Here is a 27,682-nt window from a genome sequence, read left to right as displayed (position 1 = left end):
GGATTATCTGGCTGACCCTCTCTGGTCTGAAGCCAGGCTCCAACTCCCTTTCACTCTCTTGTTTTCTCCCAACTCCAACTGACAGCTTCCCCAACATTCCATCCCCAACTGCCATTTCAGGCTCGCCACATTTTGGGGGGGGGGGGGAGAAGGAAACATGTCAATCATAGCTCACTGACTGGAAATCTCAGCATCTGAAGCTGAGTCTGTCACAGCATACACCACCCAATGGCCCTACCAAAGTTCCCAGAGTTCCTTCCCTAGGCAGAAGCAGAACAACAGGCAGAAGCCAGGGTCACAACACCATCATCCTAAGGACCAGCCTCAAAATCAGAGACAATTATGACTAATACAGGGTCTGGACCCTGTATTCGGGGACCGGTTACATGACTTTTATGCTGCTTGGTGTAATGTTACCTCAGACACCTGGATCCTTAACATTGTTCGTTATGGTTATAAAGTTGAGTTTGTGTGTTACCCTCGTCTGGGATTCCCTACTTTCTCTGACTTAATAGCTTGCTCTGGGTTGCAAATAGAACTAGAAGCCTTATTACAGAAAGGGACTATTCAGCAGGTGGCTGGTCAGGACGCACAGCTGGGCTTCTATTCCAGACTTTTCATGGTAGAAAAGTAAGACGGGGGTCTTAGGCCCATTTTGGATCTGGGTGACCTGAATAAGTTCATTTCTGTACACAGATTCTGTACGACCACTCTACAGATGGTCATGACACTTATTTCCCCAAATTCATGGTTTGCAGCCCTTGACCTCAAGGATGCCTATTTTCACATCTCTGTCTACAAAGATCACAGAAAATTCTTGAGATTCACATACGACAACAAAATCTATCAATATCAAGCATTACCTTTCAGTCTTTCAACTGCACGACATGTTTTCACGAAATGTTTGGCAGTGGTTATTGCGTATCTGAGAACCCAGAATTGTTGCATTTACCCCTACCTGGACAATTGGCTCATCACTGGCCATTTTGCTGAGGACGTAGCCTGGCAAGCCCACTTGACCCTTCATACATGCCTAGATCTAGGACTGTTTGTGAACCAAAAAAAGTCCAAGTTGACACCATCCAGAGAGATTCAGTTTATACGTGCAGTATTTGGTGATGTTCAAAATAGAGCCTTTTTACCTATGGAAAGAGTAAAAAAGATAAAAGGGTTGGTGAAGAAGTTTAACAAGTGTAGATTTCAGTTGACTAAGGACATTCAAACCTTACTAGGTTTCATGGCCTCTAGCACAGCTGTGGTTCCATTAGCAAGACTAAGGATGCGATCCTTACAGTTGTAGTTCCTCTTTCGTGTTTCGTGTTTCATAACGAAAAAGATTCACAACATAAAAGACTGAATGTCCCTAGAGCAGTTATTAGGTCTCTGCAGTGGTGGTTAGAGTTTTCTAACCTTCTCACAGGCGTACAATTTGGACAAACTACACCTGACATAACGCGCCTCCAACCTAGGATGAGGGGCTTGTTGTAATGATTTGTTTGCCCATAGGACACGGGAAGACACTGAGAGAGATTTTCATATCAACCTGTTAGAATTGAAAGCGGTGCTTTATGCCTTGGTCTCCTTTGCAGATGCGGTGAGCGGGAAGTCCCTCTTGATCCTCACAGACAATTCAACCACCATGTTTTATGTCAACAAGCAAGGGGGCACCGCATCTGAGGTTCTTTGCAGAGAAGCCATAACAATTTGGAATTGGGCAGTAGACCATGCAGTTTGGCTTCAGGCTGTGCATATCCCTGGGGAAGACAATGTGTTAGCAGATCATCTGCCATGAATGGGCCCCGAAAGACTGTTACTTAGATCCCATCATCACAGAGTGGGGTCTCCCGGAAATAGATTTATTTGCCACAGTGGAAAATTGGAAAATAGAACTTTATTGTTCAAGAAGTGGTATAGGCCACGGGTCTTTAGGAGACTCATTCCAACTCCACTGGTCGGGTTGTTTTTATTTCCTGTTCCCACCCACCCCATTGTTAACCAGGGTTGTGAGCAAGCTTCAGTCAGACAAAATGACAGCTATCGTGATAGCTCCCTTCTGGCCCAGGCAACTCTGGTTTCATGGGCTGATGAGGTTACAGACCCAGATCCGTCACTTGCCAAAGGAACTGGATCTCTTATCCAGGACAGAGGTTCTCCATCACAACATCCACAAACTCAACCTGACAGCTTGATTGTTGGTTCAGGAGGCAATTTCTCAAAGGAGGTAGTAGGTGTCCTGCTGAACACTAGACGTGTGTCAACACAGCAATCTTACACCCCGAAATGGGATAAATTTAGTGCTTGGCCTCAGGATAAGGGTTTGAATCTGTTAACTTGTTCTCTACCAGTTATATTAGAACTTTTGTTTAGCCTCAAACAGGGAGGGTTGTCTAATTCCTCAGTTAAGGTTTATTTGGCAGCCATTTCTGCCATTCATCCCCCCATTTATAAGAAAATGTTTTTTTCTCATTATACTTCTAAATTGTTTTTGAAAGGTTTAAATAACTTGTTCCTACCAGTTACCGCTGTGGTACTGCAGTGGTCCTTACCCCTGGTGCTGACCAAACTAATAGCAAAACCGTTTGAGCCACTGACTACTTGCCATTTAAGGCTGCTTTCTATGATGGTCCCTCTTTAGTAGCTGTTAATTCAGCTAGACGTGTAAGCGCACTAGCCGCCTTAAGTGCTGATCCCCCCTTTTTGAAAATCCTTCTGGACAAAGTGGTACTATGTACCAAGGTGGGATTCCTCCCCAAAGTTATATCTAAGTTTCATGTTTCCCAAGAACTTGTGTTACCAGTGTTTTTTCGCAATCAAACCAATGAAGCAGAGAGGGCCTTACACACCCTAGATATGTGTAGGGAGATCCTTTTTTTAATCTAGATCGAACAAGGTCTTTCAGGTTGGATTCACAGCTTTTTGTTTGTTTCTCTGGCCCAAAGAAAGGCAGGAAGGCTAGCTCACAAACCATAGCTAGATGGGTGGCGCAGGCAATAAAGTCATGCTACAAGAATGCTGACTTATCTTGTCTTTTGGAAGTCCACGCTCATTTCACCAGGTCACAGACCTCCTTGGCAGCGTTGATGAAAGGTTTCCCACTTCATGATATCTGCAAGGCTGCTACGTGGTCCTTGCCCGACACATTTGTCAAACATTATGCATTGGACATCCTTGACAGGAAGGGAGACAGCAGTGGGCATGGCAGTCCTCCAGTTATCTTCCTGTAAAAGAGAATGAACTCCACCACTCAGGTAAATAGCTTGTTAATCTCCCATGAGGGACTGCACAGGAAGACCAGCAATGAAAAACAGTGTTACACTTACCTGTAACTGTTGTTCATCAAAGTCTTCTGTACAGGCACACATGCCCTCCCTCCTTCCCTGCTTTCACTCCTTTACTTGATTGAGAGTACAGCAGCGAAAGAGGACTGTGTAGAGCCTGTGTAGAGGCTGTTTCGGCGGGAAAGCAGCCATGCATGTACAGATGGAGGCGAGAGTGCCCCCTAGTGGCTTTTAGCTAAAATAATCTTTGAATCGGCAGGCCTACATATGCACAGTCCCATGTGTGCCTGCATGGAAGACCTCGATGAACAGCAGTTACAGGTAAGCGCAACACTGTTTTTATTTATTAAAAGTATTTATAGTCCTCATCTCCTAATAGCTAAAAGAAGTTGTTACATGTAATAAATGAATAAATTAGTAATATCTTTGAGATTCAGGGCCACATGATCTTTTCACATGTTAAAAAAGCAATCTGTGAACTTAGAAAATAATAATAAATATGTTGGAAAAAATAAAATTGCCTTACTTACATACATCTCTGGAAAGCATACACATGGGACAATCATTTGGGATTTTCTTTATGCCTTCTGTTTCTACATTGCCTCAGCCAATGAGGTATTTTGTTGCTGATGCAAGCTGTAGATGGAAGAGGAGGAAAGAGGTGTTTTACTGCTTGGTGGCGCATTTACCAGAATGCCAATCTGAGCGCACATTCATCCTGTGCTGTGCCAGCTGCACTGGCTCCCAGTGGAGTTCCGGATCTGGTTCAAGGTGTTAACCTTGGTGTTTAAAGCCCTTCACGGACTGGGACCTGCATACCTGCAGGACCACTTCTTCCATTACGTCCCCTGCAGGATGTTGTGCTCTGCAGACAAGCAACTCCTGGTGGTCCCCGGCCCGAAGGACATCCATCTGGCCTCAACCAGGGCGAGGGATTTTTCTGCCCTAGCCCTGGCATGGTGGAATGCTCTCCCACTGGTGATCTGGGCCCTGTGGGACCTGTTATAGTTTTGCAGGGCCTGTAAAACGGAGATGTTCCACTGGGCCTTCGGCTGAGTGCCAGCGGGTGTCCTCCTCCTTCCATCTAAGACCAGCACTTCTTCTGGGGCTGCCCTCGGTCATCTGCTATGCCCATATATGGGCTCCCAATATTTGTTTAAATAGCCTGCTCCTGGACTATTTTAAAGATTTTTAAAAAAATATTATTGATTTTTTTGTTTTTGTGATTTTAATGTATTTTTAATAATGTTAGCTGCCCTGAGCCCATCTGTGGGGAGAGCAGGGTATAAATCAAATCAAATAAATAAAATAAAATAATTTTGCTTGAGAGGTTCTCCCAGTCATCACAAACTTCTGGCTGCTTGGGGGAAAGATCAGTTCCTCCAACACCTTTTGTGAATGTTCTGGTGGAACCAACCCAGAAGTCAGAGAAAAATCCAAGATTCCATATTAGTTGTTTTTGAGTCACTTGATCAGTCTAAGATATTGCATTCCCCTTATATATAACACTTAATCAAAAGTGTAAAAACTTACCCATTCTTTTTCTTTCTGTAGGTATTTATGCATTTGGACTTTTTGCTACCGATATATTTGTAAATGCGGGACAAGTAGTAACTGGGAATCTTGCACCACATTTTCTTGCACTTTGCAAACCCAACTACACTGCTCTTGGATGCCAGCAATTCACACAGTTCATCAGCGGTGCAGAAGCGTGCTCTGGAAACCCAGATCTTATCATGAAAGCCAGAAAAACATTTCCATCCAAAGATGCAGCTCTGAGCATATATGCTGCAACATATCTGGCTGTAAGTAAATCAGACTACCTACTTCTGTGATGTTTTGTTTATTGAACTTTCCTATTTAGTTAAATCTTATATTAGTACAAGCATCATAGTTTTGCACTTGTTACAGTTATGTATGAAATACCTTTCCCATATGTGTATGTTTGAAGTTAAGTGTGATAAGGGGATCTATTCACCCGCACCATGTATTCATCATCTGCACATGGAACCATCATATTTACACAGTGGTCTGCATCATGGATGCTCAAACATCTGCCAGTTTGGCTCACTTCTCAGTCTCCAGTGGTGATCCGGCAGCCATCAGAAGCTGACTCCCAGATGATGAGAGATGAGGTGGGATTGGACTTCTGATCTCCTGGTGTGGAAATTTTGTTCTATATTGAGCAAATGGAGAAGAGAAATTCACCGTTTCTCCTTTTTTTTTTTTGCAATGCAAATATTAAAACCATTGCATCTTTTCTGCCAAGCTTGAATTTTCTGCCAAGCTTGGAGGCAGAGAAAAGAGTTCTTTATATCCTCTTCTTTGCAATACAGACATTTCTATCCCTTCTTTGCAATGCAGACATTAAAAGCATGGCTTCTGTCCTTGCCCAGCTTGGAAGGAAGGGAAGAAAAAAATAGGTTTCTTTCCCTTTTGCAGTCAAAAGTGTTGCTTTTGTCTTCACTCATCTTGGATTGGGGTGTGTGTGTGTTGCAACGCAGAGATCAAAAGCACTGTTTCTTTTCAAGTCTAGTTTAGAGAGCAGAAAAACAACTCTTTCTTCTTTCCCTTTTGCAAACTCACTGTGTATCTATCTTGCTGAGAGGGCTGGGATTCCCAGTTGATCCCTCTTATCAGCTGTGACTCAGCTTCTGACCAACAGGCAGCTGCAAACTTGTTAGGCAGCTGTTCAAGTTGCTCAGTGCAATCCAAACACAACCTTAATGGGTTCACAATCTGACATTGGGGGCTGTACAGGTGTAGAAGTTTGTGTGAGCAATGGCAGAATAAGATGGGTGGCCATGTTTGTCTGTAGCAGTAGAAAAGAGCAAGAGTCCAGTAGCACCTATAAGACTAACAAAATTTCAGAAGAAGTGAACTCTGACTCATGAAAGCTCATACCCTACCACAAATTTTGGTAGTCGTATAGGTGCTACTGGACTTTTGCTCTTTTCTACTGTCAATGACAGAATGTATGGATGTTAGGATCTGGGGTATATGTGCACGAGTGCAATTTCAAACGTCTTATAGTGTGTTAGGTTGTTCCCCAGTGAATCATGAGCAGAGTTCTACCCACAGAATGGAACTTTCCAATCTGTCTCCTCTTGCTTCAGCCTACCATGCCCCCTGAAATGTTGTCCCATGGTGTCCTGGAACAGCACAGAGTACAATGTGGGAATCTGTGATGGTACAGGGGGAGTTGATTAATCCTTCACTGACAGAAGTGTTCTTCCACTGACAGAAAGGAAGCATTGGCTAGAACCCTCAAGGAGTCACAAACTGCTTACTACACACAGAAATAATAATGCTTAGTTTTTGGATGAGAGTTCAGCACATTGCATCACTTCAGTAATCCTTACAACTGTCCTTTCATACAGGTCAGTAAGAGAAGCAATGTGAACCAGAGATTTTGCAGCTCACAGCTCATTCCCTTAAGTCATACGTAATACTACGTCTAAGTAGCATTACATGTCTCTAAGTAGCATCATAACAGTAGCAAAATCTTTGTTCTAAAACTGTGGTGTAAATTCTTCTGACATGATTGGTACCATTGTTGTCCAGTGTAGATACGTTAACCATTGCATTTCACAAAATGGAAAACATACAGTGGTCAATCCTACAGATCCATTCCATTGACAGTGGAAATTTCCTCCCATCCAGGAAGCTTTCTACCAATGCAATTTTCTTCCTTGTGGTCTCTGTGCAGGCAACCATGTAGGTTCTGTACCTGTGTAATGCATCCCTTCCCTCGAGAAACTGTGTGAGCATGCCTCTAGGAAGAAGAAGCATCTTGAAGCCTTTTGAGTTTTCTTCTGCTAGAGCAGGCGTTTGCAGTTCCCTAGACCTAAGGGGGCTTCTCTGCCCTCTCTTCAGAAACTGCATTGTGCCAACCGCTGCAGCTCTTTTTTGCTTTGTAAGCTTACTGTGTCAGGGACTGCTTTTCTAACAACAGCTGATTGCATTTTCCATTTTTTACATTGCACAAAATTTAACTTTTGTACCTTGATCAGGAGATGTGTGTAATGTTTCTCCACTGATTTATTAGAAGCCTCCTTTTACTTTTATTATTTATCTTTTAAGATGAGAAGGGATGATTTCATGACTTAAATCATATTAGATTAGAAACAACACACACATCATGCTTAACTTATATTCTCCTTACGTGTCTGTGAGTGAACTGGTCAGTCAGATGGACCGGGGTCATTAACAACAATAGACAAAGAGAAGTCTTTGGAATTTATTTAATGTCAGCTTGCGTTTGTCCTACAATAAACAAATGCATGTTTTGTTCCATCAAAGAGAATTTCCCTCTGGCTGCCCCGGCAATAGCTATCCTGGGCTATTGGAGGGCAATGCAGTCGACTTCATGTTGCTGCTGCTAGTTTCTGCCAGCCTGGTTTGACGTGGAGTCTCAGCCGTAAAAGTGTTCCGCATGAGTGGAGGGGAAAAGCCTTGGGAGGGTAACTTGACAAAACTAATGTTGACATCAGTGGGTCATACATACAAACACAGCAGCATAATCAAAATGTCAGGATTGTGGTATATATGTAAGTGGGGTTTGGGGTTGAAAGTTGTGCATCTGAACCACCTGCAAGATAATTCATAAAAGACAAGTTATAGTAACTTAAATTTCAGACAAATCTGCAGGTCTGGATTTTGAATTACCACTTGCTTTCTATCAATTATTTCCAAATTATGACATATGTATCTGTTTGCATATAATGTAAAACTTCTAGTAAGTTAACTTTGTTTTATTATTATTTTTAATTGCAAGCTTGCACCCACTCCCAAAGGCTCAGAGCAGAAAGCAAATATCTTGTTTCATTAAAATTTAGCTAAAATTTAAATATCAGCAAAAAACATAGCAAAGGCTACATAAGATCATAAAAGTAGCCATGCTGGATCAGATCAGCGGTCCACCTAGTTCAGCATCCTGTTTCCATCATTGGCCTGTCAGATGCCACCTGGATTCCCACAAACGGGGCCCTCAGACAACAGCCCTCAGCTGCGGAGACATTTGACCTCTGAACCTACAAGTCCCATTCAACACTGTAAGCTGCTTAGGTGGTCCTGGGACAGTCTCTTGGCATAGTTTACTCTGCAGGGTGGTTGTGTGTATGCAGGGAGGGCAAGCTGTATGAAATATATGCATTGGCTGTTGGTAGGCCTGCTTGCAATAAAGCATAATAAATGATAGGGCCTACAGCTTACACCACTATGCCCTATATGTTGCTGTAAATATGATCCTACTGTGCAGTTTCTTCATTGCTTAATATATCAGGCTTAAAATTGTTTATGCTGTGTTTCAGCTCTGTATTGGATTTCTGCTTGTTTTCAAGTATCTACAAATATGCATTTATATACCCTATTGTATGGTTTATGGGGTGTCCCTCCTGTTGGTTGTGTTGACATACACTGTGTAATCCACCTTGAGTTTCAGGTCGTTTCCACATGCTGTTAAAGAGGCGGGGCACTTACTGAACGCTGGCGTTTCCCCCCCACAAATTCCAGACGACTCCAATTTCAAAGTGGAAGCAGGCAGTTTGGATTCCGTTTGCTCTTTAACAGCGTGTGGAAACGACCTCAGTGAGAAAGTTGGACTATACATACATACATACATACATACATACATACATAGAACTCACGTTTGACTAATAGCCAAGATAATCCAAACCATTTCATATTGCTAACTGTTGCTCTGAGACAGAGATGACTTTTAATGCTAAGGAAATAACCAGGCACAGCCAGCCCAGATAATGGAGAAGGATATGCATTGCTATCCACGTTACAAGTCAGCTAGAAAGATCTACCTTCATCTGTGGCGTGCTGTGCTGATCGGTTGGGGTGCAGACACTTCCACACCTGCATCCAGACCTTGCAAATCTCTTTCACCTTATCTGTTGCCAGCCAGTATATGTGGGTGTCACCTGGATCATCCCTTTCTCTCTGTGTTTTGTGGAATCCAGTGTAAGTTTAAGTATGCAAGACATTTCTTCTTTAGATACTGACATCCTACTGTAGGTCTTTATGTACCTGTTGAATAAGGAGTATATATATATATATACATACCACACCTTCTACCCATGCTAGGACTCTGTTCCCACAAAAGAGTTTATCAGTTTTCAACTTTAGAAGCAGTGTATTGTGAGTAAGGTGCCACCGAACAAGAATACAGTCTTGGCAGACCAAGTATGATCCTTGGGCCTAACATTTCTTGTGTCTGGTATGGATTATGGGCCATGGCCTGCATGCGCCCCTCTTCCATCACCAAAACAGCTTTGTGTCATCCCCCCCCCAACTTCCTAGCAACTTTTACTCATGTTACGGTGGAAGTTATTACTTACAGTTTCACTGAGAAATTCATTTCCTGAAAGTTCCCTTCAAGAGTCAGATTGGGCCTTTTTCTTTCTAGGATTCCCATGGGAGAGTAAAACAACAACATAGATACAACATATAAAACAACAGGGAGAGAGAGAGAGAGAGAGAGAGAGATTCCACATGTCCCAGCATAGCACTATACTCATAGACTGAGAATGTTTGCCTGGTGCGATTTCTGACATCATCACGCCACGATGCCGCTCTTGAGACGTGATGACATCAGAAATCGCGCCAGGAAGATGCCCTCGTTGTGTGAGTATAGCGCTATGCTGGGATGTGTGGAATCGGCCAGAGAGAATCATATAATGATTTCCCTTTAAAAGAGAAATTACAAGCAGTCATTTTAGTACTGTTCCTTGATCCTGTATCTTCAGCCGAAGAGTGGCTCAGATCATGTAAATATGAAGTAGGCTGCAGTGATTTATCCCCAAAACACAGCCCACCAATCAAACTGCTTTTAATCTTGTCAAGCCATTTTCCTCACAGTCAATAGCTTTTTGCTGCTGCTTATTTAAGAAATAATCATACGGCGGAAACATTTTTTCTTTTCTGAGTTCAAGTACAAATAAGAATTAAAAATGAGTCAGATGTAACAAGCAGACTTCGTCGTATTTTCTGTTGTGGTCCAAACCCTTTTCAGAAAAACTCAGCTGTATGCCAGCTGGAAGTATTAAAATGTGGAGGGGGAAATCTTCTTGAGCTCCCCCCGTTCCATGGCATATCGTCTAGTTTTAAAGATAGAACACTTACATAAACCCTCCTTAAAAATGTTTTATGCTTTTAAAAATGTAATAATTTGACTTTTTACTTCATTCTGCAGTGCTTGTCACACTTCAGTTTTATTTCATTACTAGCAGTAATAAAGAAAATGATTTGCAAAAGAGGGGAAAAAATCAGTAGACCCCTAAGGCCTAGCTCAGATGATCATTTTTAAAAAGGCTTGCACATGTAGAATTGCACTGCAAGGATACCAAGAATGTTTTAAAGTCTGGCTTGAGCAATGGGATAATGCCATGGTGGCCGTGATCGAGAAGGGAGCAGGAGATAGATGGGATGTGGAGGTACTGAAAACCGCCAGGTGCCTGCTTATGGCAGGCAGACTCCTGGCAATTAAAGCCTCTGCCCACTGATCCTCAGTTGATTGGTGGAAGGAGGCACGCTGGTGAAATGGGGGCCATGTGCTCTTTAGCTCTTGGCTAAAAACATACACAATTTTCTGGTCTTCATTTTATTATCACGACAGTCTTGTGATGTAAGTTTTACATTATGTTTTGGCCAAGTGCTAAAGAACCAGCCCTGGCACATCATTCAGGTAGTGCCAGAAATGATGTTATCATTCAGAGATGATGCCCCCCCCCACACTGGGGGAGGATGGGTCTGGAAATCCTAAATAGCCCTCTGGAAATACACTGAGGAGACTGGGGAACCTGAAAAGCAGTATGAACTGCACGTGCTTAATGTATGGCTGGGCACATCTGTTTGTCTGTTAATCACATTTTAATCTCATCTTTCCTCCACAGAGCTTAAAACAGCATATATGATTCTCTGGTCTTCATTTTATCCTTACAGCAGCCTTGTGACATAGGTCAGGCTGAGAGAGAAGGATTGCTTCATGGTCACCCAGTCAGCTTCATGGCTAAACAGGGAGCCGAGCATGAGTCTTCCAGATCCTAGCTCAACACTCTAGTCACTGACCACACTGAGCCTCTCATCTGAGCTCCCAAACAAGCAACGTGACTGTGAGCCTCCTCTCCAGACTGGAGGGCCTCTCATAGGAAGATTTTATCTTCACAGCGGCAGGATGAGAAGATTCACCGTGCCTAGTGTTTGTTGTCAGGATAGGTTGGGAGAACCTTTGGTAAGCCAGTCTGAGAAGAGGTAGGATATGTAACTGTGAGCCCTCTCTCCAGACTGGAGGAGCCTCCAATAGGAAGAGTTGTTCCTGCTAATAATCTCTAGGATCTCTTCAAGTTTTTAAATATCTCAGCATATTGTTTTTATTAACAATAAGTTCTCTCTTTTTTGTCGATCTTTAGTGTGGGTGGCTGCTGCTATGGCAACTTTTGACTCTCTCCTGCTGGATGTGGAGCATTCTACCAACAGTGTTTCTGTTGTCTATACAACAGAAAGCACCATGTTATGGTTATTTTACATGGATGCTTTTTTAAAAAAAAAAACAATATTCAGAAAAAAGATGGAAGTACTCTGTCCCATATTGAGGCCACTCTGTATATTTCAGATTTTTTCTCCCAGAGTTGGGCACGCTGTCAAAAGAAATTCAAAATATTTTTAAAAATGGAATTGCGATTAATCTGATTCTATTCTGTTGGTTTCTTCCTTGTTTTCTTTGCCTGTGGCATATGTCAATATGGGTGATCAATCTCTTAGGGCTGTTGGGTTTGAATAATTGTGGAATTACTGAAGTTCAAGAGAACTTGAAACCAGACATTTCTGTGACTCTGTGGGGAACTGCACAGTACAAATAGATATTTTGAAGGTGAAAACTGTGTGGGAACCTTTTAGGGAGGGAACCTTTTAATCCTTTCCTTTTGAAAAAGGTCAGCCTTGAGCTGCTTCCCTCTCCTGAGAGATAAATATGGCACCATTATCTTCCCTTGAAAAAGCTGCATTTGGGGGAAAATTCTTATTTTAAAATGATTATGGAACTTAACACTAGGGATGTGCCCAGGGAAAAAAATTGATTGATTCGGTTAGGTAATACCGAATTGGGGAAAAAATGAAATTTGGGGGATACCGAAGTTATTCTCCAGTTTGGTTTGGTAATACTGAGCAAATTCGGTACAATTTGGCTATTGTTTCCTATGGGAAACTCAATTAGTAAATTTCTGGTGGTTGGGGTGTGTGTGTCATTTTTGATCAAATTTCACCAAATTTGCAGGGGACCTACTCCTAACTGTCATCTAACAACCTTCCAAGTTTCATAAAGATTGGACCACAGGGGGCCATTTTATGGCCCCCCAAATAAGGTGTCCCCAGCCACCTCCAATCATTATTCTCTACGGGGAAAGCTATTGGGGCTATCCAGGGGACTGGGGGTGGCATTTTGCTAGCAAAAACTACCAAATTTGCAGCGTACCTACTCCTAACTGCCCTCTAACAACCTGTCCCCAAGTTTCATGAAGATTGGACCATGGGGGGCTTTTTGTGCCCCCCCATGGTGCACATAGCCACCTCTCATCTCCATTATTCCCCATGGGGAAAACCTACAACTAGGCTATCTTTTTATATATATGCTTTTAAAAACACTTTTTAAAAGTTCACACTTCACAACTCTCTCCAAAAAGTATACCCAAACAGCACTAGGTTAACAAACTGAACCAAGCGCCCCAACAAACATCCCCCCCAGAAGAACAACAACCAACAACAATTGAACACCTGACCAAACCAAACTTCTATACCAACAGAAAACAGAACCTAGAAAAAAGAACCAACCAAACTTCTGTAAAAAAAGTGCAACAATAGGGGAAAACAGTCCCCTTTCCAGAAGAACAAGTGAATATAATAAAATTAAGAGGAACTATAAAACTCCAAACAAGTTACCCACAACAAGATAAAACAAGCACCCCAGAAGAATAAGCTGCAAAACGAACAGTAAATATAACCAACTTCAAAAGCCAGAAATCAATGCCCCCCTGCACAAAAGACCAACCAAAGCCCCCTCCCCCAGCAAAACCCCCAGTTTTTAAAACGTAGACTAAAAATGCTTTTCCATTTCTGCCCACCCATATCCCTCCCCGATACCAGGCCAACCGCCACCATCCAAATAAAGAAAAATCCCAGTGAGTCTACAACCCACACAGCAGCCAGGAATCCACTCCAGTCACTGGACAACAGGATCCAGTCACAGTCTAAAGCAGATCAGGAGAGAAAGCCAGCAGCAGCAAGCAGGCAGTGTCTCTCAGTCTCCAGGCCAGAACAAAATGGAGACTGACTCTTAAATTAACTCCTTGCAGCAGTTTAAAAAGGCACTCTCCTTCTTGAGAATACAAGAGTTGGCCACACACACTCCGTTCTCCCTTTCCTCTTCCCCATACCTCTTCTACCTCTGACCCCCTCCCTTCTCTCCCTCACATCTGGTAAAAAAGGAGGGAAACAAAGAAACAGCAAGGGACAGCTTCCATGCTTCCCGAATTTTAATTAATATGTTCGGTAAAATTAAATTCAGTATTACTGAATTCATTTGGTAATACAAATTTAAGTTTGGCAATACTGAATTTCACTGAATCAGGTAAAATTTGGTAATTTTTACCGAATCTGAATTGCACATCCCTATTTAACACTTTATGTGTAATTTCACCCTGTAATCCAACTTCTTTCCTTTTCAATTGAAAAACAAACATTGATTTCATTGTCTTCATTCGTTCTTCTGCCTCTCTCATAAGACCCAGCTGGTATTTCAGCTTGCATTCAATTGAGGGTACTGGGGAACAGGCAAGATTGTCCGTATGTGTACATCACACAAAACCAGGCTACTAGTGGAATCATAAGCAGAATTTCATCCTTCTAAGCTCATTGATTTCAATGGACTAGGCCCCTTTCACATTTCTGTTTTAACACAGCTGTTGCTGCCCTGACTTCATGTTAAAGTGATGAGGGGTGATAGTTGCAAACAGCATTTACATCTTTTTTAATGACCCGTATGTGAATCACTATGGCCATTTCAAACAGTGCAACTTTTTCTGGCACCAGAAGTGGTTCTCCACCCAGTGCTTTTGCAATTTTTTTAAAAAATAAGTACAGAAATATCGTTATAGAGGTATGACATTGTAATGAGAAGTGTAACTGGTTTTCTGGATTCCGACTTTAATTTTTTTAAGAAGTAAGTCTCTAGACCCTTCCCTTGCAGAGATATAAGAAAAAGGCATATTTCCACAAGGGGAGTAGCTAGATACATACTTTAAAAAGCAAGCAAGCAAGCTGAGAATCCAGAGCCCCTGCTGCATGTATGGTTACAATGCTATAGTGCTAATCACTATCATTTTTTTAAAAAACCCAACTAGAACACACTGGAAATGGTCAGATAATAAAAATGGTAGAGCTGGTAAAAGTGCCACTGACATTTCAAACAGTGCACTGCAGTGAATCAGAACTGCATACAGAACTTCAGAATGGAAAAAAAATGGGCTTTCAGAAAAAATGGTTCAACTTCGCATTGCAAAGAGGATGCAAAGGGCTTTGTCTGAAAAGGTTAAAAAAATCCTTTAGCAACCAGCAGCTAAAGCAGTTGTGTCTGAAATGGCAACCATTAGCAACCAGCAGCCAAAATGGTTTTCAAAGGCTTTCTAAAAAGGTGTAAATTTGCTTAGGATGGCACTGATTTTTACAAATGAACTTCATACCACAGTTTCAGGTCCTAGTTTGACAGACCCCACTATCCATAGTTAGGGGAGTAGCCCACATTTGGATGAACTGTCACAAGCCAAAGTTAGTTTAATTAAGCCATAGTTTTGCATTCCACTTACACAAAGCAATACAATTATAAAACCATGGTCTAGCTTCCTAAATCCCACCCCCAAGGGACCCATACAGCAAGATCTGCTCGACATCTTGCAGATGCCTTTCTGCAGCTTAACCAAAAGAGCTAATGATGACACAGGACAGCCCCACGTTTTCCTCCCAGTGTGGGAGTTCTGCATATTGTTCAGACTCCTTGGCAAACAGCAAGGCTCCTTGACCTACTAACTGATTTTCTGACTATGAAGTCTTATCGGGGGCTGTGATTCTGGATAAGAGCAGAAGGTATGAAGCTAATTGGAAAAGACTGTTGAGTAATTGATCTTTTGCCCTCTCAGCCTTGTTGTGTAAGGACTTGTACATCCTTCTTTGTATTACTTATGTGTGAAGACACTTTGGGCAATTTGGACTGCAGTTTCATCAATAAGGTGATGATACGCTCTTCCCCCTCAGTTCCAGATGGTTCAGTCTTTCAGCTCCCCTCCCCAACTACTCAGTATGCAGCTGGGTGATGAATGGCTGTTGGCTGAATGTCAATGCAAACAAGACGGAGGTGGTCCCATAGGAAACATTGAAAGGAAATGCCATCATGGATAGCGCTTAGAAATAGGACTGTGTATTTAAGACATGTCTTACATAATTAGGGGTCTCCTCCTTAATTCTTTTCTGCTTTCAGTTATGTTGAGGATCGCAGCTATGATACAAATGCAATCATGAAACTACTTTTCCTTCAATACAGTTAGCCCCAGTGAGGACTAGTGGTCTGCAGAGGTCACCTTTAGATCTAGGATAACCAAATTACGAGTGTGCTTCCACTAAGGGATATATCAGATTTACGTTTTATGTAATAATTGTCTATTTTGCTATCTGTGTGCATAAATTGTGAGACACACTTTAAATTTTCAGGAGCACACAATGGCATGAGTGTGAGTACGTCTCTGTGTTGACTGTGAGTCTGGCACATATCCACTGTATGCTCAAAGACTCAAGTCCTCCCTCAGTGCTTTATCAGTATAGACAGCAAAATGATACTGCTTTGTAAAGTATGAATCAGCTCTTAGTGGGTGTGCAAAAAATCTACCGTCCCTTGAGGGATACAGCCTTGATTTGTACCAATGGTTTTCATACTATGCTCCTAAGAATCTTGGAGTTCCTCAGCAATGTATTAGGTAAAAGTAAAAGCAGTCCCCTGTGCAAGCACCAAGTCATTACTGACCTATAGGGGGACGTTGCATCACGACATTTTCTTGACAGACTTGTTATGGGGTGGTTTGCCATTGCCTTCCCTAGTCATCTATACATTACCCCCAGGAAACTGGGTACTCATTTTACTGACCTTGGAAGGATGGAAGGCTGAGTCAACCTTAAGTTGGCTACCTGAACCTGGCTTCCACCAGGATCGAACTCAGGTTGTGAGCATGTATTGCATATTCTGTGATTAAAACGCCTGTAATGGTAACCAAGCTTCTCTCAAAGACATCTTGTCCACCATGACTAATCTTCCTCTGCAATGAGGACTGGCAGGGGGATTTTGCCTACATCCAGGGTATACACTCTTTTTTTTAATGGGGAGACAGGGCCAATGAGCCTGAGCATCACCTTATGAAAAAATGAACAATTTCCAGTTTGCAAAATAATGCCTTGACTTGGATAGCCCAGGGTCAGGGAAGCCCGATCTCATCAGCTAAGCTGATGAGATCGGGAAGCTAAGAAGGGTCAGCCTTGGTTCGTAATTGGATGGGAGACCTCCGAAGAAGACCAGGGTTGCAGAGGCAGGCAATGGCAACCCACCTCTTGCCTTGAAAACTCCAGCAAGGGGGTCAGCATAGCTCAGCTATTCCCATCATCAACCTCAAGGAGGTTTGAAAGCCACTTTGTTAGAAGATGGAGATTTCAGGAGTCTGCCAGTCAAAGGCATATAGAGCCTTTAAACTCATGGCCCTCAAAGGTGTGTTGGTGCTTTATGATCTCTTTGGATTACCAGCTGTTGTTAGTGGAAACGATATAACAGAGGGAGCTATGGAAATAACCCATTTTCCTTTGGATGATGCCTGTTTGTGTGGCATCTTACTTTATTTTTTTTCTTGATCAGGAGACCCACCAGTCTCTCTATTCTTTGTTTTAAATGGAGCTTTCAGAGGTGTGAGTGGTTCAACATGCATGAGTGCTATCTCTGACATCCATTCTTTGTACTGTTCTGTAAGCTAAGCAGATAAATTTCTAAATAACAAAGGCTGAGCAAAGTGTCTGAAACTGAAATATTGCATTATTTACCATATGACTACAGAATCTGATGTTGTGACTGTTTAAATAATACTTTGCCCCTGATATTTTAATTGAAAGAGAAATATTTCTGGAGTTGCCCACTAGTGTCCTTAACATGCAGAGCAGTCAACAAATAAGAAGGAAGGTTTTTATTGTAAAACTCAAGTTTCCTTCCTCCCAGTTCATTTATTCATTCTTCACTCATTTCTCCTGCGGGGGAGGAGAGTGGGAAAAAACATACACAGAAGAGAAACGTCTCCACAAAGGGCTCTTTTTTTCTTGACAAGACTTTTGGCAGGAAACAGAATAAAGATCTGAGGTTCCTTTGGGTACCAGTTTATTCATGTCCTTGTCATTTATTGTTTCATTAGTATGGCTTGTGTAACAAACCTATAAACATTGCACTGTACACATTTCTTGTGTATGTTATTAAAGGACAGACTGAAATGCTAATGAATGATCTTGAGCCTGCATTGTACCAGTTAATATCAAGTTATCGAATGTGGCTGAATTAATAATTCGTTATGAATATTTGCTTGTGTATCTTGATGCAGACCACAGTTTGCAAATGAAAGTTCAGCTCATTCTTGTCATCTGATCATTGTGTGTGATTAACAAACATGGCTTGGTTTGGTCACTTCTGTGGAGATCTGCATTTCAGTGAAGGGTCCACTTCCAGGCAGCAGAGAGATTCTAACACTGTAGTTCTACACAGAAAAACTGTACTAAGCCTATTGACTTAAGTGGACTTAAAAGTGTGTAACTGTATAGAATTGTACTGTAAATCTGTTTTCCATACTGAACCTAATCACTGGGAAATTTCTTCAGAAATTTTACTATTCTTCTTTGCCTCAGTTCCTCAAATCTTGTGCCCTTTTTATACACTGACTTTCTTTTACGGTTCCTGTTTCTCAGTTCATTGTGTACTCTACACTTCCCTTCACCTATCTTGCTTCTGGGCATTTTGCCCTTTAGATTTCCTAACCTCTTTTAACGCCTTTCTAATTCTCAGAGTAATGTTTGCTCTTTTCCTAGAACCTGTCAAGGTTTTCATTCCAGCCATACATTTTTTTTCAGAGAAATTGGACTATAAACATTCTGAAAATGTTTATAGTTTGAACGTAGTGAATAGTTAGTGCTATCATACCAGTCCAGCCAATCAGTGTTGGAGGCTTCGTCGCTGCCACTTATGGTTGTCAAGTCACAAATGATGGTAAATGTAACATATTCCCACTGGCCTTAAGATCTGTGAAGGGTTTTTATACTTGTTTTTTCTCTCCTCTTTTTTGGATCTTAAGTCACCTTCTGCATATAGTCTTCCCTCAAGGGAGGTGTTTGGGAGCATGGGAGGTATTTTCCTGCTCCCAGATACAGGTAAGGGGAAACTTGGGGTTGGATCCAGCCAGGTTTTTCTCTAATTCCCCTTCTCACCCTGGTTCCCACTGAAATACTAACATATCCTTCCCATTCCCACCTCATGGAATGGTTTTGGATGGGTGTTGAGCAATTTGGGTTGCTGCCCAAATGTATTGTTACTGTATTTTATGATTTTAATGCTGTTTTAATTGTAATTTATTTATTCATGTTGTCATCTGCTCTGAGCCTGTTTACGGGGAGAGCAGATAATGTTATTTATAGTCCACCTTTCTCACTGAAACTCATGGTGGATTACGCAGTGTAAGTCAATTGCTTACTCTGATCAATGTCTGGGGCATTCAATAAACAATACAATAGGGTGTGCTTTGCAGAAATTTGAAAAAACAAGTGGAAATCTGATACAGAACTGAAATAATGCTGAAACAAAACATAAGAAATTTAACATGACATATTAAATGATGCAGAAAATACCTAATAGAAGCATTACTTAGAGCAACTGACATCACACAGTAGTAAACTCTCCTGTCCCCATCTCTTTACCAAAGCATGACTCTGAACCATTTCCTTACAGCACAACCCTATTACCTATGTGTAAAAAAGCCTCTTGAATAATTCAATTTTGCATAGTTTGTGGAAAGCCAGGAGAGTGGGAGCTTTCCTGACCTCTTCAGGAAGGCCATTTGTGAGGTGGAGGCCACAGAAAATTTGCATATATGGGCAGTTGTTGATTTTGCCCATTTGTAGGTTGTCTCCTGCAGAAGGCCCAGTTCAGATTAGCAAAGTTGCCTTGGCAGAATATAGATATGATGGGCGAAGGCTATTAAGAGCTTTGTTATGTGATAGACAACCTTGAATTGAGCCGGGTAACTGATGGGCAGCCAATGGAGTGACTGCAGAATGGGTTGGAATGGGAGGCATGCTCCTTCTAGCTTCTGATAATAAACAGGCTGCATCATTCTGCACCAACCGGAGTCTCTAAGTTGACTTTGAGAAAAGACATATGTAGAAGAGTGCATTATAATAGTCTAGTCTGATGTTACCATGGTGTGGATCCAGGTGACCAGATTGGCAGTGTCAGTCTTCCGAGATAGACTGAGTTTGTAGAAGGCATTTTTTACAGCAGCACTAACTTGCTCCTGACTCTGCTCCAGGCGGTTACTTGTCATTATTCTCTTTGGCAACAGCTGGATACTAAAGACTGTTGGTAATGGAAATTAACACTGCACACCTAAGCAGACTTAAGCTGCTCTAAATCCTTTGAAGTCAGTGGACCAAGAAGGGTGTAGCTGTGCAATAGAATTGCACGGTAGGAAGATTACTAAAATTTTTATACTGCATGAAGGGGACATAATTTCTCAAGAATTCATTAAGGAGTATGCAAAGTAAGCAGTAAAGTAATTGACTAAAACTGCAATTAGACATTACAGCAGATACATGGCAGTTGCCAAATCAACAGCCTCATGATACCTCTTCATCTTTTCCATGTGTGTTCCTCTGCCCCTGCTCCACTTCCCACAAAGTAGCATCCTGTGTTGAGTATCCCTAGAGGCAGCATTGCTGCCCAGCCATAGACAGCCACACATCTACCATAGCATCGAGTTCCATCCTGAGTGCTGCTGCTGCTACTACTACTGAATTTCCAGTCAAGAATTCATTTTTTGTAGTATGTGGTTAATGTGCAGTGATTCCCCAATGGCTCAGAATGAGTTTAAACCACGCCAAGCTACAGAAAAAGAAGAGCTTGTCTATCATGACTAAAATTGGATCCAAGCCTCCTTCAACCATTTTTTTACCATGCAAAGCTGTTTACCACATAACCTCTGAATCAGGCTGGCCTGAGATATTGACAAAAGAAAAGCTCTTTGAGACAGTCCTATATTTTCAGAGGTAGTTTATTGACTGCTCCATGGAAAAATGTTGGTTGATAAATTATTTTATCAATAATACACGCACTTCAATATAAAACTATAATTCTTGCTGAGCAAAGTTATACATTTATTTCCCTATTACTATATCTACAAGGTTAGTTTATTTGTAAGCTTCAAATATATGTAATGGTGAAGATTTTCCTGACCTCTAGTGGCTTTCACCATGAATTGCCATATTGTTATATAAATACGATTTTTTTTGCCCACGTTTACAGGAAATATTCTTTACATTTTTGAAAACAATGCATCCAATTGTTAATATATAAGTTGGATTTCATTTTATGTGAATTTATAGTTAGTAATGAGAAATAGAAGCTGCTGCACTGAAAAAAATATAACCTTGTGGAAATCACCAAAATTAGAAATCTGCCAAACCCGAGACCCATTCAGCCTTTTGATTGAGCTAACTTATCTATGCTTAGTTCTCCTCCTTGTTTGTGGTGTAGGAGTTAGTGGTTTTATTGTTTTATATTAAATTTTTGTGCCTTGTTAATCTCATCTTTAACATTTTTGAAATGGAAAAAAGCAGCTAATAAATGGTTCCTGTTTTTTATATGGAACAGGATGTGTTGAACTGAGGAGAGGAATGTTTGAGAAACTGTGAGAAGAGCAATAAATACAATGTGCTCTGATGCTCCACACAGTTCTCTTCTGGGAGCAGGGTAACGCTGTGTAAGTGTCATGGGCTCCACATGTGTCCTTGATGCATTTTCCTTCATAACATAAAATATGTTGGGTATTGGATCATGCCCACTACACGAGAGCTCACTTAACTCTCTGTATCAGTATAATGGAGTGATGAGCAGTCTCTGACTCATGTAGCCCATGGCTGTTATGGTGCCACCATCAATGGAGCAAGTGTGTGTTTTATAGCCAGTATATTTATAAAGACTAATTTTAGTAGGTATTAATGATTATTGGCTATTTGGTTTCTCTTCTGATAGTTACAGTTTTAAGATGCCAAAGAAGAACTTCTTCTTTTGCAATAGGGTTTAGGGATGTGCACCAAAACAAACAAACAAACAAAAGCGGGTGATCTGGGTCTGACTTTAAGGGATACCAAAGAAATTCAGTATCCTTGAAATCTGGGGTCAGATTCTCTGATCAGTATTAGATAATCCCAAATTTATTCTGCCATTATATTGTGAAAAATGTCCCAGAGGCTGAGAGGGGGACATTTTAACACAAATTTTCAGGGCACTTACTCATGACTATCCACTAAAGATTCCCCAAATTTCAGGGGGATTGGACCCTGGAGTCCAATTCTGTGGGCCCCTAAAAAGCTGCCCCCAGCCATTCTCCATTGTTACCTATGGGGGAAACATGTCCAAGGATTTTAAATTCTGCAGCTTGTCCCTCTTTTTGAAATCTCTGGTTTCACATTAAAGCACTTTTGCAACCTCAACCAACATAATCGAACTGCAGCATGGGAACCAGTGTTAAGCCTGAGAATATCAATGTTGAATCAGAGGATTCCAAACAAGGGGGAGGCTTGTCAAGCCATGAAGTTTAAAAGGTGGCTGGGAGTTTGAAGGTATCTTTTGGAGTTCAGGGGAGGGGGAGGGCAGAATGGGGATGATAATCCACTCTGCTTGTTGCCTCCTCGCCCCCCCCCGCCCGTGCCAGCCTCATACCACTCTGCTGCAGGGGCATGGAGCTTGGCTCCATTCACACCACTACGCTCTTGCCACTGCTGCCCTCTTGCTCCAAGTTCTTGGCTCTGTTGTGGCTTCCTGCAGGAGCTGCCTGAAACCAGATAATTCATCCCAGCCGAGTCCAGCTACCCAGATCAGATCTGGGGTTCATCCTGGCGTGCCAGCATAGCCAGATTATGCCAGATCAGCATAAATATGGCTATTTTTCCAGTTCCTGAGCCCAGATCGCACACTGGTTGGCCAGTTGAAGGAAAAAGATAGGTCTTTATCACTGACCCATCTGCAGAGTTATGAGCTATAATTCTTGCTGGACTGTGCATCTTGAAAATTTCATGTCTGATTGCTTCCTCATGCTAAAACCCTGTTTTTATTCAGGACACCCGCCTTTCAAGGACAATGATTCCTGCTTTGCCCTAAACCTTAACACACTTTTTTTCTATACAGAGGGAGATTTTTTTTGCATGGTAGTGGAAATAAATGTGCAGACCTCACTTGCAGTCAGAAGGATTACAACCCAGCATGGGCCACACCACTGTTGCTTAGCTCCTGATTAGAAGCAAGTGATAAATATTTTTTTTATGTTGAGTGCATCCTCATTTGTGAGTATGTGTAAAACCCATGGGTGCTTTTCAGATTTAACCAGTCCAGAGTCAAGTGATACGGTTTTCTGAGTATAGTGCCAGCGATACAATAGTCACCTAGAAAACTGCTTCTCCAATAGGTAAGACTGTGTCATGGAGAACTTTTGCAGAGTTAAAATATGTAATTGTCCTCTATTGTAATGTTCTTGAATGCCCGGAGAGGAATAAAATTGCTCCTATCAAGTCAAGCATATCAGCAGATGACTGGCAATATCAAAATTTGGGAACAGTAAAAAGAAAGGCTTGCTTTAAACCCAGGAGTTGCAAGTAATGGCTTGGATCCCAAAGAAGCATTCCATCCACACAGCAGTAGATCCACTGACACAATGGCTTTTCCACCTGCAAAAGAGGGGAGAGCGATTGCCAGTTCTCCTATCCAGCCTATGCCGCACACTGTTCCATTGGGTTCACTAACTCAAAGGAGCACAGTTTCGGGGGGGGGGGGAGGCGTAGAACATTGCAATGAGAGGAGGGAGGCAGTGAAGTTGGCTCTTGCACTTGCACTAATTAGGATCCAAACCATTATGATTCATTAAGCCCTTGAGAACAGAAAGGTCAGAAGTTACTGTTAATTTGTTATATGTTTTGCCTTTTATTTTGGGGTACTCTGTCAGGCTATGGATGACACGATACTGCAGACAGATCTCTGGCCCATTTGCAGTAAGACACCCGGGCTGTTTCCAGATGGCTTACCTGCACCTGGGACGTTGTGCCATGTTTCGGATCGTGCCGGGGAAAACACGAAATACCGCGTTTTCTTGCGTGAGTTTTACGTGATGTCATGCAAAACTCGCGCGAGAAAACGCGATATTCCGCGTTTTCCCTGGCACGATCCGAAACATGGCGCGACGTCCCGGGTGCAGGTAAGCCGTCTGGAAATGGCCCAGTACTTAGTCAAATGGATTTTATTCAGAAATCATTTCAATATACAGTTCCATAGGTCTACTTAAAAGCAAGACAGAGCTCCAAGCAGCATGAGTAGAAATTCACTGGAATGATGTCATGTAAAAGATACGTTCCTTTTACCCATCTCATTTACTCCGTTCCCCCCTCCTTCTAACTATAAACAATACTTTGGCACTCATTTTGTGTGAGAACACTTTACATATTTGTGATATCAGGATGAGATGCTAAGATGTGAGACACAGCACGGTCTGGGAAGAATTGCAAGGTCATAAACATTGAAACCATGGGAAGCCGTTGCAGTCCAGCAGACGAACACCTGTGAAAGCCTGAGAAATAGAACACTAGTCAAAGGAAATTGAATTACACTAGGATCATGTTTATAATAACTGGACTAAGCCTCAGAATCAGAATTAAAATTGGCATGGGTGAATGGGTACATGACATACTCAGAATATGAAGTAACACTAATGCTTTTTAAAAAGGCAAGGTTTAGATTTCTCTGCTGAGTTTATGAAGCATATGTTTTCCTGGAAATATGAATCTGAATTCTGTGATTCAGGTTCTTCTGAACTTTCTCCCTTTTCTTCCACCCAAGTGCACAATCTCTCATTGCCATTTTTTCCCATCAGCTCATAAAATGTCCTTGGCCCTGCACAACTGAAATCAAATTTAGGAAAGACTAAGATTAAAAATGGCAGCATCACTGGAGGGCAGGATTTAACAAGGATGTGGTATTGTATGAGCTAGTACACTCTGAGATGAATTCAGTATGAGGTTTAGCTACATGTGCTCTTAGAGGAGCACTTGCGTTTGACTCTTCTACCATACATTGTCCCCACATCCTTCTCTATTTTTCTGTCTTCTGAAGAAATCATAGCCTTGTTCAATTAAATATGCTTGTTTGGTTATTTGACAAAATTATATTTTACTCTCACTAATGAAGGTTTTTTTTTTAAAAAAACTCAATTATTTTCCTTAGTTGCAAATACATTTTGCATTTATGAGGATATTTCTGTATCACAGCATGAAACACAGATGTATTTACCCTTTTGCCTATTATTTCTTTAACTTGCTTTAATTCACATTGCTTCAAGGGCAAAAATAAAATGACTTCTTAATTGGATTGGATTCAGCACGGCAGGTCTGATTTTTCAGTTGGTAGAATATCAGATACCTCCAGCTTTATCTCTCTGTATGGCTCTGTGAGAATAGGATTGAGGATCAGTAGCTGAAGCGTGGAGTTTGGAACGGGGGAATCAGCTGCAGACCCCCTTTCTAGGTGACATATTCACCTGTATCCCTCCATCCTTTCTGTTCCCTTCCACCCATCCTAATTCCCTGTATAAATGGGATACAGTAATCCACTGCCAGTACTCTGGTTTGGGGACTCTTTGATTTGAAGGGGTCCAGAACAACCCCCTTCCTCTTAATTCCTCTTGGCAGAGTTCCTTTTGTTATGAGGAGAGCATTGCTTGGATTAGTGGGTGAGACAGCAGAGTTTTAAAAATTGAAGGCAGAAAAGCAAAAAGTGCAAACAGCTGTTGATGTGCATAAAATAAAGGTAACTCACAGAGGTGGAAAGCTTGCACAATCAGATCAGGGCAAAACAATGGAGACTTCCCCAAAAGTCAGTGCAAGGATATGGGAAGCTGTGAGCAGATGCATGGAGACAAAAAACAGCTGGTTAGCTAAACAGCTGATTAGCTTGCAAAAGCAGAGAGGCAGCTGCCGAGTTGAGATTTGATCTGCAAAAGGAAACCATAGGGTCTGGCTTAAAAATTAAATGGTTTAAGGGTGTCCAGGCAAAGAAGAGCAATAGAACTTCCTGAGCACAAGTCACTGAACTGACTCCCTACTCTGCTTGCGCCCTTCTCAGCATATTCCTTGGATCCTGTTGGTGAAGCCCACACTCCATGTAGGAGTGTAAGGGGGCAGTTTACAGGTTCTATTGCCAGCAGTCATCCCACTGAACAATTCCCAGAAATACTCAGCAGAGTTCCTTGGGTGAAGAACTTTGTAGGTTTTTCAAAGTCTCTTGTCTCTTTTACACAAAACCAGGTTATACTTTGTTACTTGGATGGACAACGAGCCAAACCAGAGGCTTGAATTTTAAGTGGAAGACTGAGGGCAGGTAGAAAAGGATTAACACCTGCTCCTGAGAGAGGGTGGGGGGGGGAAACTCCATTAAGCGCATATAGGCAACATTCGCACAATCTGTAGTTTTTACCAGCCAGAAAAATTTGTTCCATTGGAAACCGGCCCCTCTTTCTATGCTGCACCCATGATCCAAATTATTTCCCCTTCTATAACTGCTTTTTACCATGAAAATGTTTGGGAGATCCATCCATAGATTGCCTAGCACCTGGATATTGTGGCCTTCAGAAAGGATGCAATAAATCATCTAGCTCAGAGGGTCTTAGTATTTTGAGAACTGTTAATTATGGTTTGCTTCTTCCTTGATGACCATCCCATGTAAAGACACTTAAAATGCTTCCAGATTTCAGTGAATTGAAGCACACGCATGTGGTGGGAGAGAACTGTGTACAAGGCTGAAAGGTTTTTGAAATTTATGCACTGGCCATTCATGCTGCTGGAGGGACAAAACTCCTTTTAGCCTTTTTGGTATGGAGTGGAAACTTGGAAGAAACATCTAGCCCCTTAACATTTTGATTCTGTCATTTTGTATATGGTTACTGGGACCACCCTTAGCAGGGAGTGAAGATCTGTGGACTACAGCTGAATAACTACAGATCTGTTCCATAGAGGGCCCTGACCTGGATAGCCCAGGCAAGCCCAATCTCATCAGATCTCAGAAGCAGGCAGGCAATAGCAAACCACCACTATTAGATTCTTGTCTAGAAAACCCCAGCAGGGGTTGCCATAAGTCAGCTATGACTTGAGGGCACTCTCCACCACCAATGAACGTATTACCTTTCTCTTAATTCAGTGGGTTCTGATCGGAGTAAGAGATGAATTTGTTTGGAGAAGCTGACTATCCAGCACTGCTCAAAATGAGAGAGATTTTCTTCTGAATTCTTTTAATACAAAGTCTTTAAGGAAGAACTTAACACACACAAACAAAAGCTAGAGAGCTGTGAGGGCAAGCATGAGTTGGAAATCTGAAGGGAGGTGAAGTAAGGCTGTCATTTGGAGGAGGGCAAGGAGCTGTTCCAATTGGACTCGAAGCAACGGGATTAAATTACATGCAGAAAGGTACCTGCTGGATATTAGGAAAAACTTTTTCACAGAGTAGTTCAAAGGTGGAATCAGCTGCCTAGGGAGGTGGTGAGCTCCCCTTCACTGGCAGTTTTAAAGAAGAGGCTGGATGGATATTTGTCAGGGATGCTTTAGGCTCATCCTGCATTGGGCAGGGGGCTGGACTAGAAGGTCTGTATGGCCCCTTCCAACTCTGTGATTCTGTGAAGTTGTTTGGGAATGGTGAGTTGCAGTGGAAAGGCAGTGAGCAAAGAAAGCATTAGGCACACACATACAAGCTTGATTACTTTTCTCAATTCCAGAGCATCCTTCCCGCCCCCCTGCCCCCAGCAGCTTTTATCTAGAACCAAGACCATTGGGGTTTAGTTGCATGCTTTTTCAAGTAATGTCTGGATTATGTTTTCTAACAGTTAAATTATAGCTCAGGCTAAGGGAGCCAACTTGTAATCCACCAAGCCAACCATCCCTGTGTGCCAACCCAGTACTATACATGGCACTGTACAATAGATACATAAAGTGGGAAGGACAGGTGCGTGTTCTTAAACTTGCAGTCAGTTTTC

General features: G+C 41.9%; 1 protein-coding gene across 1 annotated transcript in view; it reads left to right on the top strand.

Annotated features, from left to right (window-relative positions):
• Nucleotides 1-27,682, top strand: part of PLPPR5 (phospholipid phosphatase related 5) — a 110,100-nt gene that overhangs the window by 61,310 nt on the left and 21,108 nt on the right. Inside the window, exon 3 of the mRNA XM_054980358.1 lies at nucleotides 4,833-5,083. Within this exon, the coding sequence (XP_054836333.1) occupies nucleotides 4,833-5,083 (251 nt within the window). The remainder of the gene's footprint in view (nucleotides 1-4,832; nucleotides 5,084-27,682) is intronic.

Source organism: Eublepharis macularius, chromosome 5, assembly GCF_028583425.1.
Source record: "Eublepharis macularius isolate TG4126 chromosome 5, MPM_Emac_v1.0, whole genome shotgun sequence".
NCBI lineage: Eukaryota > Metazoa > Chordata > Lepidosauria > Squamata > Eublepharidae > Eublepharis > Eublepharis macularius.
The sequence above is the reverse complement of the archived record's forward strand: the minus strand, read 5'-3'. Positions and strand labels throughout refer to the sequence as shown.